The sequence below is a fragment of the Podarcis filfolensis genome, assembly GCF_964270895.1.
Source record: "Podarcis filfolensis genome assembly, chromosome: 7".
Taxonomy (NCBI): domain Eukaryota; kingdom Metazoa; phylum Chordata; class Lepidosauria; order Squamata; family Lacertidae; genus Podarcis; species Podarcis filfolensis.
In genome coordinates, this window is record NC_139603.1 from 65,278,837 (window position 1) to 65,297,529 (window position 18,693).

At 39.8% G+C, this 18,693-nt stretch overlaps 1 protein-coding gene across 1 annotated transcript in view; it reads right to left on the bottom strand.

Moving 5' to 3' along the window:
- RUNX1T1 (RUNX1 partner transcriptional co-repressor 1) overlaps positions 1-14,423 on the bottom strand; it is a 145,566-nt gene extending 131,143 nt beyond the window's left edge. The window contains 2 exon segments of the mRNA XM_083623337.1: positions 14,291-14,306; positions 14,308-14,423. Of these exon segments, the coding sequence (XP_083479463.1) occupies positions 14,291-14,306; positions 14,308-14,406 (115 nt within the window). The 5' untranslated portion in view covers positions 14,407-14,423.
- Between the last annotated feature and the right edge of the window lie 4,270 nt (positions 14,424-18,693).

An 18,693-nucleotide genomic window follows, 5' to 3' on the forward strand; every position in this document is an offset into this window, starting at 1 on the left:
AATCACTCTTGCAGCAGTTTATCTTTCAGAAAATTTAATAGGATCTAAAGACTACACATATCAGAATCAACATAAAAGAAAATCAAGTGCAGTTACCAGTTCCTGTATTTCTTAGTTACTGCCAAGAACCCCTTCATCACCTAAGCACACACAGGATTGTATTACCATGGAGTTAAGTCTTTTTCCTCTAACAGGAGTGCACAACTTGTTCAGCAACAGAGAACCACATGGGAAATACACCAGAAGGAAGACACGTGCAGCTCTTCACCAATTCTACTGGCATGTAATTAACACAATATGCGCATCACTCTTTATTTGAACCTAACAGGTACCAAATAACAGTTAATGGCCATCATTTTTTAAGTAAATACAGTGGTACCTCAGGTTAAGTACTTAATTCGTTCCGGAGGTCTGTACTTAACCTGAAACTGTTCTCAACCTGAAGCACCACTTTAGCTAGTGGGGCCTCCTGTTGCCGCCGGGCCGCTGGAGCACGATTTCTGTTCTCATCCTGAAGCAAAGTTCTTAACTTGAAGCACTATTTCTGGGTTAGCGGAGTCTGTAACCTGAAGCATATGTAACCTGAAGCGTATGTAACCTGAGGTACCACTGTAATGTAAATGTTATACACATATTCTGAAATTTAGGCAGAATTGTGGCCGTAAGCCTAGGCAGACTTCAGGATCACATCTTCTCCTACACAAGGACATCAGAAGCTTTTGCTTGTTATTTTCTTCTGTGTGATCTAATTTTAACTGAAGTCAGTTTTAAACCTTCAGTCATCAATATGGCTTGTTTCAACAAACCGTAGTTAAGATTAGCCACAGTTTAGAGTTTGGATGTAACACAGAAGTGTGGTTAATTAAAAGCAGAAGACAATGCCATGGTAATCCACCAGGTTCAGTTTCTAATATTGTTGTACCACTGGTGCAGATATTTATCCTGAATCTTCTGTACATCTGATTTTACTAATTCCTCCATTCCTTCATAGTCATGGGAGTTTCTTCCACCCAATCCCCAGATATATTGCCAAAATGTCACCAGCATCAATGACAAAAAATAATAAAAATTGGTCATATCTATGAGAGAAACTCTTGTGAATTTGAAGAAAGGAAGGAATTTGTAAACACTTTTAGAGAGCCAGCGGCTTTTTATTCTTCCTACTAAAAGTGTTTTTAAAAGGTAAAAGCCATTTCAAGCAGCTAAGAAGTGTGACACTTACCATGTGCTTTTAAAATGAGTACAGAAATGTTCCTGGAAATGAGTCGCAGGGACAATACACAGAAAAATGAGCAGCCACCACCACTGCCCCCTTCTCCAAAATGCTACTGCATATAATGTTACAGCGCCATGTAGCATCATTCTCAGGAACGTTTCCAGTCCCTATTTTTTAAAGAAGATTTTTCATGAAATGGGGGAGAGAGGAAAAAGCTCTTAGATTACCTTGCATTTTTTTCCCTCCCTGAAAATGTGCCTTTCAGCTTCTGACTATGCAGCAGAGAGTTCCCCAACCCCCATTAAATCTCTGGAATTTGGTTGGGCTGAAACACTGACGGCAGCCGTAATTAGACAATTTTTGGTCTTAAATGAGTCTATTGCCCATTTCTACCCCATTCTTATGTAGCACCACAAGGATAGCTTTTAAAAACCTTCTTGGGTGTTCCTCTTCAACAACCTTGGTTCAAATGATACAGTTGCTTATTTCTGCCTCTTCTTTATATAGCACATATTTCAAAAACAAATTCTGAAAACCGTCCAGAATGTTCATTCTTCTTTATCAGCCTAGACTTCAAATGATCTGCAACCAGGGTGGAATCTACACACATATAACCCCCCCCCCTTTAAGCGTTTTAAAAAATACATTGAATTTTCCATAAGGCTCACCATTGTCATCTAGTGTCACATTGTATATTGCATTTAAAATGTTTTATTTGCAGCTGTATAGCTAAGTCCCAATTTTCACTTTCTAAAACAGAAGTTCCAGAGCAGTAACATATTGTTAAAAGCCACTGACAACATAAAAAGGCAGAGGCTGTCTCTTTCAACACACATCAGACCATGGCATGCACCAGGACTCCACCACAGCATCCCAGATCAGAAGGGATTACTATCAACATGCTCCCCCACCTGCAATTCCTCTCCTGTAACATCCCTCTTTTGCCAAGCAGCAGGTACAACAAGAATGCGCTTAATTTGCAAAACAGAAACTGAGAAAATCAAGCTACACTGCCTACTGCGAAAGGTACAGTGGTTGGCTAACAAACCAAGCCAAAATTTGCAGAACCTTAGAGAAAGTGAAATGGCACACCAACTCGAAGGAAGGAAGGAAGGAAGGAAGGAAGGAAGGAAGGAAGGAAGGAAGGAAGGATTCGCCCCAAGTTCTCTTTCTTGGTCCCTCTACACAGATCTGGTGGGGAGGAGTGGGACAGAATGTGAGGAACAATGTTTGAGAGATGATCTCAAGATCTGAAAGCAAGCTTAAAGTGCCCTGCTTCTTGATATATTTAAAATTAGAACAGCTGACTCAAAAGTGCTGAAAGAATTCAACTTGCTTCTTGAGCACTTCTCCATTTCTGTGGTTCAAATAAAGGTATCATTATCATTATCAGTTTATTTACACACATTTCCAGGTGATGATCAATGCAGCTCAGAAGAAGAGTGAGCAAGTTAATATACACCAGGAATGGGAAACCTCTGGCCTTCCAAATGTTGTTGGGCTCCAACTCCCAACAGCCTTAGCCACCATGGCCAACGTGCAGAGATGATTTGTAGACCAGCAGCATCTGGAAAACCATTGGTTTCCCTACCACAATATTGAGAACTAGCAGAAGCAATTATAAATATATCAAAAGCATTTCATAATAATAGTTAAACCCACACTAGCTAGCTAACAAAAACATCATGATTAAAAAATTCCCTAAACACATGAAAAGCTTTCCTTTCTGAAATAAGAAAACGACCAAATAAAATGCACATTTAGCTAACATAATTTAGTGATTTGATTTAGTTTGGAAATAGTTCTCAGTAGCAAAAAATACAAGACTGTAAGTTCCGGTACATAGCAATTTAAACCAGTAAAATTTGAGAACTATCTAAACAGCAGCATTTCAAAGAAGCCAAAAACATGCACCAAATTGAAGTGATGCTATCTAGGGATGTTTGGCAGTAGAAGAACAATTTGCAGTCGGAGTAAATCAGGTGCAAAATGAAAAATAAGTAGTGAAGAAAAAAATTCCCAACCACCAAGAATCATGCTCTTTATTATTTATTTATCTTCTGCCTTTTATCCAAGGAGCTCAAGGCCACATCCACTGTTCTTTACCTTCCTCCCACATTTGATTCTCCAAAAAAGCCTGTGAAGTAGATTAGACTTCAAGATTTGACTGGTCTACAGTTACCCAACGAAATTCATGACACTGCAAGAATTTGAACCAGAGTCTTCCCAGTCCTAGTCTCTAACTCCAACCATTACATTCCAATTTTTCTGTTTTCCTCAGAACTGTGTTGTTGTTGTTGGCATCCATCTGTCTCAAAGGACAATGGAGTGCGCCTCCGGGGGTGAATGACCTTCCTGGGGCACAAGCCTGGGGGGTATATATGGAGGAGGTCCTAGGTTTCCCAGACAAGACTTCTCTCTCGGCCTTGCTGATATGGTTCAAAGAAAAGCAGAGCAATATGTTTGGCACAGCTTGGCTGAGTCGCCAGAAGGAGGCGTACAAGACGCCATCCAACAATCTATGGGACTCCACTCCGGATTTGTGTAGGGTTTACTCCTTAGCCTTTTCTTTTCCCAAAGATATGACACAAGGCATCAGTTTAGGATCAGAGTTTTCCTTCTCCTAGATGGGCTACTTTCCCAGGTTGACGAACCCCATCTGCCCCTCACTTCCCTCTACAGCTTATGCAGAAACTGCCTTCTTGACCACTGGACCCACTGTTCGTCTCATCTGCTCAAGCCATCAGAGTTTGTTGTGTATAGCCAAAGGGCTGTCTTCACACACCTTCCCCAAAGGTTTGAGACCCATTGGCTACCCTACCCTGATTTAGCTGGCCAGTCGAAGCTGTTCCTGAAGTGTGGCCAGTCACATGCTTACAGCTTCTAGGAGCCACAGGTGAGAGCTGAGTGCAGGGTGGGAACCAAAGGTGGACAAACAGCTCCAAAAGGAGCATGATGTGTCCCCCACCAGAAGTGCTTCCTCTCCCCTAACACACCATACACTGTACTGTAATGTAACTGGGGGACTAAGTCATTATCACAGTGCTACCTCAGGTTAAGAACTTAATTCGTTCTGGAGGTCTGTTATTAACCTGAAACTGTTCTTAATCTGAAGCACCACTTTAGCTAATGGGGCCTCCCGCTACCACCGCGCCACCAGAGCACAATTTCTGTTCTCATCCTGAAGCAAAGTTCTTAATCCGAGGTACTATTTCTGTGTTAGCGGAGTCTGTAACCTGAAGCGTCTGTAACCTGAAGCATCTGTAACCCGAGGTACCACTGTATTGGTAAACAACCTTCAAAACACACACACACATGAAGATTAAGCTAGGATCTTAAAATCTTAAAATCACACTCCAGACTTAAAAAAATTAACTTTAATTCAGAGAGATCTCCAATCAGGGACACTAGAGAGATACGCTAAGCTTGCTGGCAACACACTTCTCGACTGAACAGTGATTCAGCATCCGTGAGCAATTATAACATGAAACATCACACCTCCAGTTTATCATCTGGTTTGGAGGACAGCCAACTTCACTCAACCTCCACCACTGGTAATTTAAAGAGCTAAACTGAGAATAAACTAAATATAACAACACAAGGGGATTACAACATTTCAAATGGTTTAAGGATAATTCTAGGAAGAAGAAAGGTTCTACCTTGTCTCTTGGTATGAATTAATATTTATAAGCTGAGAGAAAAAGCCAAGTTTACAAAAGAACAGCTACTGTAGGTCTCACTAAATCTTACTGCAGCTTGGAGAATCCATGAAAAAATTATTCAAGTTCATGCAAATCAACAGATAATTCCAATGAAATTATTGTGGCATTGTGCATGAATCAATGGGTTGAGTACTTATTTCCTGCTCTCATACATAACTGGCTTACTGTTTTTCAAATATTTTATCTGACATTGCAGCTAATGTTAAAATATGCTACTTTCCATTAAAAAAGAAAGATCCATCTTCCTCATTTTTATGTCTTTCTTCAGACTCACAATGACAAAGAAACCTAGCAGTTTTTTTTGTTGTTGTTTAGCAATCCTGCCAACATGTTACAAGGGAGAAATTATGTGACTTTGAATTTTTGTGCAACTGTTCCCACATATAACCTTGCCAGATCTCAGAAGAAATGAGAAAAAATGGCATATACTATTTCCACACATTAATTTATTGACATGCTTTCACATTTAAAATTGCATATCATCTATTCTTGAAGACTAGCTGAAACCCTAAGCAGCCCAGTGACAGGAGAAAACGCCACACATCCCCCCATGTCAATTTGATACTAACCTAGAAAAAACAGTGGTTCAAAATCAATCAAAAAGGGGGGAAAATAAGAATTTAATCAACTGTATCTATTCATTTGTATAATGAAGTGCATCTATTAATTTGATGCACCTTTTAAATATAACAAGCCATTCTAGCTTACAAATAGCTTAGTATCATGTATCACAGTGAAAACACAAGAACCCTCCACACACAATTTTCTTTCTTTTTTTCTCCCTCTCCCTCATCTAATTTCATTGACGAGGGACAGTCCCTAGAGAACAAAGAGAAGAGAGAACCTATTATATCCAGAGGCTGGTTTCTCCAAATTGAAGGCATCTGTTCCATGCCCATGACTTCCACATAGAAGAAAAACAGAACTTTGAAGGCATCTGTGTTCATGCTTGACAGTCCCATATCTTATGGACTTCTGTAATTGCCCAGCTGCAAACACGGTTTGCTCACTGCTGCTGTCATTGTCAGCTGATCTCATCTCTGTCACACACAAAACAAAGACTCTAGAGCCATGATTTATAAAGTAAAGTTGAGAGAGCCACACAGAATTGCCACCAAGTGTCTAATCCATCTTGTTACTCTCCTTACCTGGTATATACCAGTCAACAGAGGATTATACTTCATGGATCTGAGAAAATGTGCTCTGGCCACAAAATGGGCTCTGGTCCTCTTATGCCACAATACAGCAGTTCTCAAACTTTTCGCAGCAGCAGAACCCTTCGCTTTAAACAAAATTCCAGTGGAATCCTTGCAGTAAAAACTTTTACAAAGATTTTTTTTTTGTAAAGCAGGGTGGGGAGGAGGTGGGATTTTGGGGAGATCAAGTCAGAGAGCCAGTCAGAGAGGTAACCAGGGCCGGATTTAGGTTTGATGAGGTCCTAAGCTACCAAAGGTAATGGGGCCCTTTGTATGTCCAGCTGTCCTTTGTCAACAAATTGTCACTGTTTTTTTGTGTTAAATATATGCTAGATGGTAATTTATGAACCTAATAGGTATCTAAAGCCATTTTGTTTGTTTTTTATCTTATATTTTGGAAATGTACATCCAGTTTTGTTTCCTTTAAATTTTGGCAGGGCTCCCAAGAGTGTGGGGCCCTAAGCTATAGCTTGTTTAGCATATAAGTAAATCCAGTACTGGAGGTAACATTTAAAAGCAGCAGCTTTGAAACCTATAAAAACTTTGCTGTCAATCTCTGTTAAGGCTTTGGCTCCAATGCGAGACAGTTTGTATCTGACCATATATTTAACTGTTGCTGCCAGGCAGCAGCTCAATAGAAGGTTCTGGGATGGGGAAGAGGGATTCCCATGACAAGTGCTTGAACACGTGGGCAGGGCAGAGTTGCTTACCCAATGCCACATGATGCTGCTGGTTACCGATGGGGCGGGGCAAAGCAAGGATGGGAGCAGTGGATTGGGCGCACACCAAGTTTCCCACTGCCTGGCCCCCACTTCCTCTTGGTAGCCAGCAGCAACATGCAACATTGGGAAGTTGCATAAGCAACACTGCCCTCCCTCTCTCGCCTGCCAACTGCTATTGACTTAAGCATGGAAAGCATGGTAAAGGGAAGGAAGGAAGGGGAAGGGATTCCCAGGACAATGGCTTGAGTTTAATCCCCATTTAATCCCCACGGCTGCAGCTCAATGGAAATCACACATTAGGTGTGCTTGTCCACCATTCCAACTTTTTCTTTGTGGGACTCCTTGGAATGCTTTGCAGAATCCCAGGGCTCTGTGAAACAGAAATGCTGCCATAATTCCTGTATTTTCCCATCTATAAGACGCCCCCATGTATAAGATGTCCCCTATTTTGGGGGACTCTTATTTAGGAAAATGGGGGAAGATCTATCCGTGTATAAGACGCCCCTAAATTTTGCACATTATTTTTAGGGGGGAAACCTAGTCTTATACACGGAAAAATACGGTAATATGTCGGGTCTTTAAGGTGTCACAAGACACAGTTGTGCTTGCTACAACAGAATTAGCAGGCTCCACACGTGAAATCCTTCCACCTGGGAAACCACAGCTACAATCCTGCAAGCAGCTTCTTCAATACACTCGTCTCACTCAGCTTGCATGGGTCTTATCTGAGCAAGGGCCCATGTACCTTAGAGTGCACATACATCAATGAGATAACATAGTAGTGCACAGGACCAGAACCTGTGCCCATAAGAAATGTGATCATCTTACATATGTGTGACTCTCCTGTTCTCACACCAAAGATCACTCTCTGGACACCACTCTCACACAGGAAATGGCTTCACACAAACTATTTGTCAATCTAGCTCAGGCTTGTTTACTGTGAGCTGGCAGTAGCTCTCCAAGTTCTCAGGAAAGGGTGTTTTTCATCACACTGGTAACCTAATCCTTTTTAACCTGGAGATGTTAGGCAATGAATCTGGGATCTTCAAACAGGTGTTCCACCAGTGAGCTACAGCTCTGTGCAATTGTCACTCCCCAGAATTGCTGAAATTCAAAAATATACAGCAACATGTGTTATCCGGACAGGGAATTATTGGAGAGGGGAGCCAAGGTGAAAGGGAAGCTACTGCACATGTGCAAAAACTAACAACTTTTTGAAGAGGCTTCCCTCAAATGTCCCACAAATGTGAAGCAGAATCGGTGACAGGGGCTGCTGGAGTATATGAGGGCATCACCACGTTGCTACTTTCACCATAATAGTGGGACCCCGTTAGAAGCAACACAATGTTAACTTGAGGTTGTGGTGGTTCAAAAACCATGCAGTTTTTCAATGAACTTTTAGAAGGCCACTTGCAAAGCTATAACAATGGAATTCTGGCAGTGACACAGTTTGGGTGCAACACTAAGCCACACCCTGGATTAGCATGAATGAGCATAGTACAGGTTCCCAGAAAGAGGTCCCCTCCTCTGGTCCTGCTGCTGTGAGCTAAACCATAGTTCAGCTTAGTGTTGCATCTGAACCCAAACTTGTGGTTTGCAAGTTCACAGTAAAGCTTAGCATTATGTGTGATGCTCTGTGTGTGTGTGTGTGTGTGTGTGTGTGTGTGTGTGTGTGAAGTATTTGCCTTCCTCTGAATATTTAACAAATACATTAAGGAAGCTTCTTCAGAACAACAAGTTGGCACTAACACACTGATTACCGCCTGAATATCTTGGCATTGGAATGTTGCAATTTCAAAGTCAGAAAACAAAAATACTGCACCATACATATCTTGACATGGCCAACTCTCTGCAAGTATTTTCATACAAAATGCAGCTCCAGCTAAGCACCACTACCATTTGGTTTTCAGTTAATAGGATACTTTACTGATAGTGGCATCTAATGCATGTTTAATCAGAAGTATGTTTAACTGTATTCAAAGGGGGATTTCATGTACCACATACATAGGATTTCAACCTTTTCTCACTTTTAAGAGAGATAAGTTCAAATACCTGTTCCACTAGAGTCAACTTTAACGAATGCAACAAAACTATTAAAGAGATCATATGGGCAAGACATGAGGAGAATGTTCTTCCACCGACACAATTAGCCTTTATTTGAAGTATTGCAATTTTGCAGAAGAAATGCACGAATCTGATAAATATCAATGTAGCTTACTAATTCTTTGAGTTTAAGTATATCACTGTACATTTAAAACCTGAATAACCTCAGAAAATAATATACAATATGAGGTGGAAGTTGAAGGCTTTCAGTGAATAGCTAGGTCATGAACTAAACCTCCTTCAACATTTTCTCAAAGAGCACAGTTGTAGCGCCTAAAAGGTGCCTAAATTCTCATCTATGGAACTTAATGCCATACTTGATCTGCTGACAGGCTTTCTGCAATACTTTTTGCATTCCCCCCCAGTAACAGTACAAGTTTGCTTAGAAAGAAAAGAACTAACCAACAACCTGGCGCCATTGTCCATAAATGTTTGGCAATGCTATCACGTTTCTGGCAACTAAGCAGCATAATCCCTTTGACAAACAATCCTACCTGGAAGTCTCTCTAAGCATGCTTTCTTAATCAACTGCACCACTCTTTCCTAATTTCCTTTGCAGAAGTATCTTAACTGGCTATCTTGTAGCATGCTAAGTATCTCAGGTTGGAGCAGTTCCGATCTGTCTCACTTTCTATGTTCCAAACCCGTCTACAGTATATAGCAGTTTTCTGTTCTTAGGTACTGCCCCATCCCACAATGCAACATTCCATCTAGGCCAATGCTACCCAAACTGACTGGAAACTTCTTCCAGTCTTCAGGCTCTCAAGGGAAGAACTTTCCTAGCCATGTTGCCTTAGATCTTTTAAATGGGGCATTATAAATGATATCCATTTCCTGTATGATTAAGTATACGGTCTTCTCCTCTAGCACAAACATCAACATCTGAATTTATTACCAGATTAAATATTTTCAATACAGTAGACATTTAACCAGAATACTAAAGCAGAAACCAATGATTTGTTGTTGTTCTTGTTGCTTTAACACAACTGAACCAATGGAAAAGGAAAATATGGCCAGGAGGTTCATGTGTCAGAAATGCAAAGGCTTGATGTAACCCTAAGTTGTGTGTACGTACCTAACCTTGTGGTGAAACAGTAGTTTGACTCCTGCTGCTCCCAGGCAAATGAGGTGAATGTTACATTGAAAACAGAACATCAGTCAGACAGACCATTGTGGAAAGTCTTTTGACCTACGGAATTGAAACATGACATTTGAACTACCACCTAGGGAGGTGACTGTGCGGTCATCATCAGTCAGGCAAGAAATGTAGGCTATAGCTCTTCAGATAAAGTGAATCACAAAGGGAAACTGGTTGGTGGTAATGACTGGTACTTATGCAAATTGCATATTAACATCCAGCCAGGCAGACATATTGAAGCTTCCTATAGCCACCGAGCTAACTATAGGTTTTTGTACAACAGATGTAGGCCATGAAGCTACTTTCTCAGGTGGTGGTTAACATTTCCAGTTTCTAAGATGTGATGGGGAATAACCTATCAGAACCAATAATTTACAGTTTTAACACTGCTAGTATCAAGGAGCAAACAATGGCCCAGTGTGCTTGTTACTGATGGCGAAGCAAATTCACTCCACTAGATGGAGTCTTGCCTATAAAGGCAAATTTGCAAAAAGCTGCTTTTAAATATAATATGCTTTCATGGGGTGCTTTCTTTTAAAACTCTTCATTCCAGATACCTAAATAAAAAATGCAGAGAAAACTGCCTTTACTTTTGCAAAGTTCCACTGAATTCAATAATACTCAACATCACATTTTACCTTAGTTTCTTTTTCATTTTATTTTTTAACAAACATCTGTACTTGGAGAACATCTACAGTGCCACAGAAAAATGCACGTCTTAAAATTACTTCTAAGCAGGGATTCTGTACCCATCATGCAAGTAGTAAGAACTGCATTAAAATCAATCTTTGCTTAATTGTACCTTTCCCCCCTTCTTTCTGTCTATCTGACTTGTCTTGTCTTTATTTCTTTTTCGAGTCACAAAGTACTACCATATGCTTTAGATCACACACATATTTTTCCTTCACTGGTTTAAAATAAAAAATATATGCTTTTATAAATTTCTAGCTATTTCCCTAGCCTACTCCATAATTTCTAACCTCCACTTGCTATCCACAATTTGTGTCCTGCACATTCCATAAAACTTGATTAACAACACTACTGAAGAGCATCTTTTAATGAATACACTCAAGGATAATTCAATCATTTTATTTAAATATGGGGGGAAATTGCCCTGAAAGCCCTATTAAGTAAAATACCCTTGATTACCTTAAAATTTTGATTTGCTGGTATAATAAGAAACAGGATACTCTGTCTTTCTTTGCAGAGTGGAAAAGTAGTAGCAAATGAATAAAGGTTTCATTGAGATCAGCAAGAAATGCTGGGGTTATGACTCTGCATTGTGTTGAGGTGGGGAAATGCAAAGTTGTTTTCCCCACAATTAATATTTGCTAAATAGTATACTAATATTTAGCTACAAAGACAATTTTTTATAATCTATCACCGAGCTAAGGTCCTAATTGCTTATCACCATTTTTCCTGCACCAGATAAAAGTGCCAGCAAACAAACAAAAAAAAAAGCACATAAAGCTAGAGATTTTTCAGAACAGATTCCCCCCCCCCCCCAAATAACCCACTCACATTAACAAAAGATTGCAGTGGCTTGCAAATTATAGGGTGTTATTTTTAGTGGAAGTAGTTCAATATTCATATCGGAGCAGATGTAGCAGTTTAACAAAACAGCTCTTCAATTCCTGCACAAATTGAAAACAGGAAAACTGATTGCATTTTCTCTTATCACTTTCCTTTTCTGAATTGACACTTTTGGCCTTCTGAAAATCTACACATGGCTTTCATCTCAACAGCACCTGCTGATCAAACAGAAACCTAAAATTTTCATGAAAATGTGATGAAGGACTCATTTTCTCCTTCCCATCTCACGGGGGCATCAGTAGTCCACTGCCTGACCACAACTGTTGTACTATTACAGTACAATATTCTGAAATGTATTTTATATTTTCATTAAACTTCTTTTAGAATGGGTTAAATCACTAGTGGCTCTTTTCATATTAGCTCTTTGTCTGCTTTAAATTAATTTCTGTCTCCATGCTTGCCTAACACTGATGGGGTCTTATTGTGCTGCCAGTTCCATTTTACAGAGTATCTCAAAGAATTTGAGATAATAAGGCTTGCTATATATTTCACGGTCAGTAGGTCTTCAATATATGTAAGAACTCTCACAGTACCATTTAATGGTCAGAACAGAAGAAGAAAACCCAAGCCCATAATATCCTTTCCATGCACAGCCTCCTCTTTACCACCAGAAATTGATCCAGTGTGCATAAAGAAAGACAGGAGAAAGAAATCTCATTTAAACTTTGCTTTTGAATTCACTCATAGTCTACAAATCCAAGGAATCTCTAGCAGGTGCTTTGGCACTTCAGCACCAACGGAATTGTGCATAGTTGCCCAATCAGTTCTCATGGGAAACTTTCAAATGTCTTCTCCCACATATAAAATATGAAAAGCCAAGTACCTTGTTATGTTGTCTGCTCTTAGCTCTTAAACTCTAAACTGCAGCAGCCCTAGCAGGTAAACATGGGCCACCATAATTCTAGGTGCAATTATAGATGCTCCCAAGACCTGCTGTATGTCAGCTTTGTAACTGATAGAGGATAAACCTCCCCAAGTGTTCTTCAACCATCCATTACTATTCTGCTTCAGTGATAAGGTAGCTTGAAGACAGATATGACATACAGTAATATATGTGGCACTCTGCCTGTTGGTTTGTGAACTTGTGTTCCATCATGTTCACTGAGGCAATCATAAACCTGAAATGTCAATATATTCAGTCAATGGAAGTAAAATAATGGGACTCTATTGTCTTACGCTATTGATCTTCTGTTGTCAACACAGATACATGTCCTACCGCCCCTCTTGGCTTTACACAAATTTTAATTAGACTCTTAGCTACTGGATCATATCTCTGTATCCAGTTATGCCAACACCTGGCCAAGCGCTGCAGCAAGAGGAAAGTGTTAATATCTCAAAACAAAAACAAATTGAGTTTAAAGCAATATCTGCCCATTTCAGTAGAACTGACTTTCAAGTAACGGTGCTTAGGACTGGGGTATTCTGAAGCCAGAGGGGTTTATTGGGGACTTTAAAAAAAATTACTTCCAGATGGTGTTTGAGTTGTCCCTTGCCTAGAGAAAACCAGCTTATCATTCTTTCCTATTCTGAGGAATTCTAAGAACTGTATCAAAAATTAAAATATAAAAAAGCATGCATTTGTGGACTTAGGTCCTATCACCTAAAAACCAAACAGAGGTTAAGCAGAAAGTGTAGCGAGTCCTTCACTAAATAAAGAAATTAATAGTATCCCTCTTACAAATAGTCATGCATACAATTCTGGCATAAAATTCAAACCAGAAATCCCCTGAGGTTGCAATCCCAAGAATTTGTTACAAGGAAGTTTAAGTCCCATTGCACTCAGTGGGATTAATGCGTTGGACTCCCATTACCAATTGCACTTATTGTTGTTTTATGAGAACCATTATCTCAAAACACTCAGAATATAATCCATATGCAGAAACTTCAGTAAAGGTGGGATAAAAAGGAAAGGGATGAAACCCTTCTGAAACTTTTTTTTTTTTAAAGCAATGGACATTTTCAAAGCTTCCCTTCTCCCCCCTACACACAGAGACTATTTGCTACCCATTCTCACCCAATAAAAGAGGTAATCAAATTGTTACGATGTTCATCCTCTCTGTCTATCTAATGCTTTTAAAGCAGAGTAAATAAATAATCTATTTGCCACAAAACCACACTTCCTTTGCTGTATCACGGATTTTTTTTAACAAAAAACAAACCCCAACCCCCTTCCTAAACCCATTCAGACTAGCCACACTAAAACCAATTAAAGATAAGGGGTGGGGGGGGGAGAGATGGAGAGAGAGAGGAGAGATAAAATAATCTCACCTTTGCAAGTCCTGTTTGAATAACTGAGCTGATGGGAGATTGCAAGGCCAGGCCAGGTGAGGTTAGATGCCTCATAACCCCACACAACAAAAGGCAGATCCCTTTTCTCTCACTCCAGGCTAATCTTTAAATGTAAATTCCCCACCAGCTAAGAAGAGAAGCAAGATAAGAGGTTACATCTTCACTTCTCCGGAGCTGTTATCGACTTCAGCATCATTTAGAGGAGATGGGGAGGGGGCGCTGAGAAAGGGAGGGAGGGAGGGAGGGAGGAGAAGCATCTCTCTCTCCTCCCCCCCTCCCGCAACACCACTTTCAAAATGCTTGGAGATTACCTTCTGGCTGAGGAGAGCACAGGCAAGAGCCGAGGCAGCAGCGCAGCTAGGGCTTTGTATTCATTAAACACACATCGCAGCTTATCTGAAGTAAAAGCCTTGTCAGGATGGCACATTGTATGTGAGAGAAAGGAGGGGGAAGGAGAGGCAATGTGCATCAGGGTGATTACAATATCAGCATGGCCCAGATGGAAGCAGGAAAATAAACAGAGAGAGAGAGGGAGAAGGAGGGAGGGGGCACTCGCCTAGAGGTGGGAGCAAACTTCTCCTCATGGGGGTGGAAAGCCCAACTTTGGCGCACATATATGCACAGACACACCTGCTAAAGAAGCACCCATCTTCCCGCCTGGGAAACTGCCATTAAGCCAAAGGCCCTTTCTCGAGGGAATATTTTCCATACGTCTTCTTTTTTTTCAAAAATAAATAAATTTTAAAAATCAAGTCTGCCTGAATTGAATACCTGAAGGAGAGGTTGATCTGTGCCAAGGCTTCCCCTCAGCTCTTAATGCCAGATCCCAAAATGCAAATATGTGAAGCAAGGACAATGATGGCATTCCAGATAGAAAGTGGATTTCCTTTACCACTGCATGACTAGAATGTTCTAGAAATTAAAACTTTGGTTCTCTCATTTCCATGATCAGTTTACTGGTTTTATCTTCTCCTCTCTTCTTCTTCTTCTTCTTCTTCTTCTTCTTCTTCTTCTTCTTCTTCTTCTTAGGTAAAATACGTATCATCCAGATTATTATGGGCCATGAAGATTCACCAAGAACAAGCAAAGTTCATCTAACCATTACTTGTTTGTACTCATACTTCCCTCAGTGTAGGCCCTTGTACAAAGCACATTGCAGGGCAGGCTCAAATGTCTCCTTGTTACATGGAGAGGGATGAAGAACCTAAGAAAAAGTTCATCCATTATTGGTGCATTTCCTGACAACCTGCAGCAACCAGGAATTTTGATTTTTTTAGTCCTTTAAAATTGCGAACATCTTTGGATGCCTTTGGCAGAAAAGTGGTATATAAATGCAATGGATGAATATGCTGCTGCCTCCGTTATTTGAACTGTCCTGATCTGCACCAAACTAAGACCTGCCCAAAGGGCCAAAGTAACTTGGCCCTCTTTAACTTGCTCATTCTAAAAAGTGTATTCTTAACCATCTCAATTTTCTCATGCCTTCTTAAAATTGATGAAGAAAAACTGAAATATTCTGAACACATCAAATTAAGTTTTCAAGTCTGTCAGACTTGGGACTCCCCTTAGCTCCTAACATTCTGCAACATAAGACACAGTTAATTTACCCTATGCATCCACCTCTATCTCTATCATTCTCCTCTCTCACGATTGGCCCTCCTTAAAAGGCAACCACCCACTGAAAAGATGGCAGAAAAATGGTGGTGGCACTGAGGCTGTGACATATCCCAATTTTGGGTTCTGATCCACCAACTGAAATCTACTTAGAATACATAAGGATTCAACATGTCAATAGGTGAATATATACCAACATACAAACACACACGCCAACCTCTTTCAAAGAGTTTCCTCAGCCATTTCTTTTATGTGGAAACAGATTAAAGGGCAATTATCTGCCTGGTCCAATCTCATAAATTAAAGTGATGTCTAATGTATTGCTTTCATTTTTTTGAACATTTGTGGGTTCCCTGTTTGTTTAAGCATTTAGTGAGCTTAGCAAACACCTTTAATAAAAGAGATCCATACTTTTTAATCCACTACTTCTGCATCTAAAAAGAACTGTAGTTATTCTTTCTCCAAATAAGGTTTCTATCATTAAATTGGTGACTTGGAAATCTAGACCCCACATGACTTATTTTAAGTTCACCCAGTGAAACCACGGAGAATCAAGTCAAGTATAAAGAAAATAATTCATTGAATATGCTGGCACCAGCGTATTAGCCAAATTCATGGAGGAAACATTAACAAATTGTTATTGTCCATGATAATTAAATGGTGCATCTGTGCTTAGAAGAAGTATACCTCTAGCCAGTGCTTTTCCCCTGGGGGACTCAGGGGTATGCAGACCCCTAAACATTTTGTGAATCTAAGTTTGGCCTCATTGAGGGGCAGTATTTCAATATGAGTAGGAAAATGAGAGTATCTGTTTGCTGAGATTGGACAAAGAAGGCAAAATTAGCAGCACCATCCAAAGCATGTCTCTTCAGAAGTCCCACTGAAATAAATAAGGCTTACTTCTGAGCAAGCACATATAAAATTACACTGCAGATGGATGTTTGACTTGATCCACAGGGCTCTTCTTAAAAAGTAAAAGAGCACGGAATGAAACTTTTCCATGTTGAGAAGACTATAATGGTAATGATATTAATTTACTTTGAAAATTGTCTATTCCCCTTGGGATGACTGCTGATCAACAAATCAAAAGAGGGAATACTGGGCAACTATAGCAGCCAGAGCGATACACTTCGACCAAATGCTTTCTTTCCCCACCAAAGAATATATGGAAGAGGACTTGACACATGACAAAGGCCAAAAGCAGAATCTTAACACCAGAGGAAAGGGTGTGTGTGTGAAAATTGTGACACTGTAATGAAATGCCACATAAAGACGACTCTGTCATAAATCCTCTACTAATCCAATAATGTGAAAACCTCATGGTATCATTGGGACATAGCACAAGATATTATTTTCTAATTCTTCATTCCTCAGAATACATCGCAAGGCTTATACCAACAAAATGTGCTCGGTGTTAAGTGTTCTGTGATCACACATTGATCGTCAGCATAGTTACTCAGAACCAAGTCCCAATAACTTCTCTTTTTTCACTTGCTACAAATAAATTTGAGGTGAATAACTGCACAATCACTGCCAGAAAGGATGTCTGAAAGTACACTGATGAAAGAGCAAAATGTTATGTATCTAAAGTGATGTCTGGTTCTCTACAGATTGTTTCATTCTCAAAAAGCAAACAACTTTCCCCCACCTCCTCATCGCCTTCTATAATGGTCATGTATGGATAACTATATTCGATAGAAATCAAGCATACATTATAAAGAGAATGAAAAGTATGCTCAATTTGCTTCAGCTGGGTGCATTTGCTCCAGCAGCAAATCTGTACAAATCAGGGATGCTTTCTGTGGAATCCACAGATGGTCTTCGGCTGCAGTGTAAGTCCTATTGAACACAGTGGACTTACTTCAAGTAAAAATGCACATGATGGGTTGTTAGTTAAATAATGATCAGAATCTTCCAGAAACTTCTCTTATGCCTATTCTATGCAAACTGTTATGAATGCACCACAGGACATAGCTGTGCAGCCATGATGTAAAGCAAAATTACCATGGATTGGGCCCTAGGTCTCCAGAACGTTTTCCTATGGTGGTGAGGGGAGGAGAGTCTTCTCAAAATATTAGCACTTATTCTCCAGATTTAAGATATATTTTAGACATTACAGGAACTGTAATATCTAAATCTTTCCTATCTGGTAGATATCACAGAAAACTGCCATGTTTTTAGAACAAATCATTTGTTGTGAAAATGTTTGTTCTGCCCACCTCTCCCTCCCCCTTTTTTGCTTTAAAGAAAGCAATATACACGGTGGCCAGAGTAAAAATGTGTAACAGACGAACCATTCATAATCACAGCTGTCTGAAAGTCCAAGCTTGAGGCTACAAATCTTAATTTCAGCTGATTCTCTCTTAATAACGGGTTACCTCCTTATAAAGCAAGGAAGTCCATCTGCCTCAGGCAGAGAGATTTTTTAGCTGTTTTAATGCTTCAAAACCTAGCATTTCCTTTCTTGCATTGAATATGTGAATTCTAGTGTGTTATAATGTGAGAATGCCAACATATGACCATTATACTATAATACCTCACTGCTCAGCTCAGCTCGTCATTACTTCACTTGTAATTCTTATGCTAATTATGTTCATAATTACTATAAACAGATGTGGGAGAAATGCATGTGACCTTTTATTTGCAAAATACATTCTTAATTCCTTTAAGGTTAGCACACATATGCACCAAAACTACTAAGTCAGATGGGAAATGTAAAGAAATAGCTATATGAAATAACTATCTCCAATCTAGAAAGTATACTGAAGCAAATACTTCTTTTTTCAAAATTAGAATAAGAGGTTCTCAAAAAGAGCACAAAAAACATGAACCCCAAATGACCACTTTTTACCACTGAGCACTCACAACTCAAACTACAGTGCTAATTCAGCATCCCATTCCCCTTTCTTCCCATTCTGTTTCACAACTGCCAGGGCATGGCAGCCAATATAGCAGTTTGTTTTCCTTTCAAAATTAGCATCTTCCTCTGTACACAAGACTCATTTACAATAAAATCACTATGGGTTTCATTACCAGAAAGGCCTCTCCATTTTTATTTCTCCTCCCACCCCCCTATAATTAGGGTGGACAGACAGGTGAC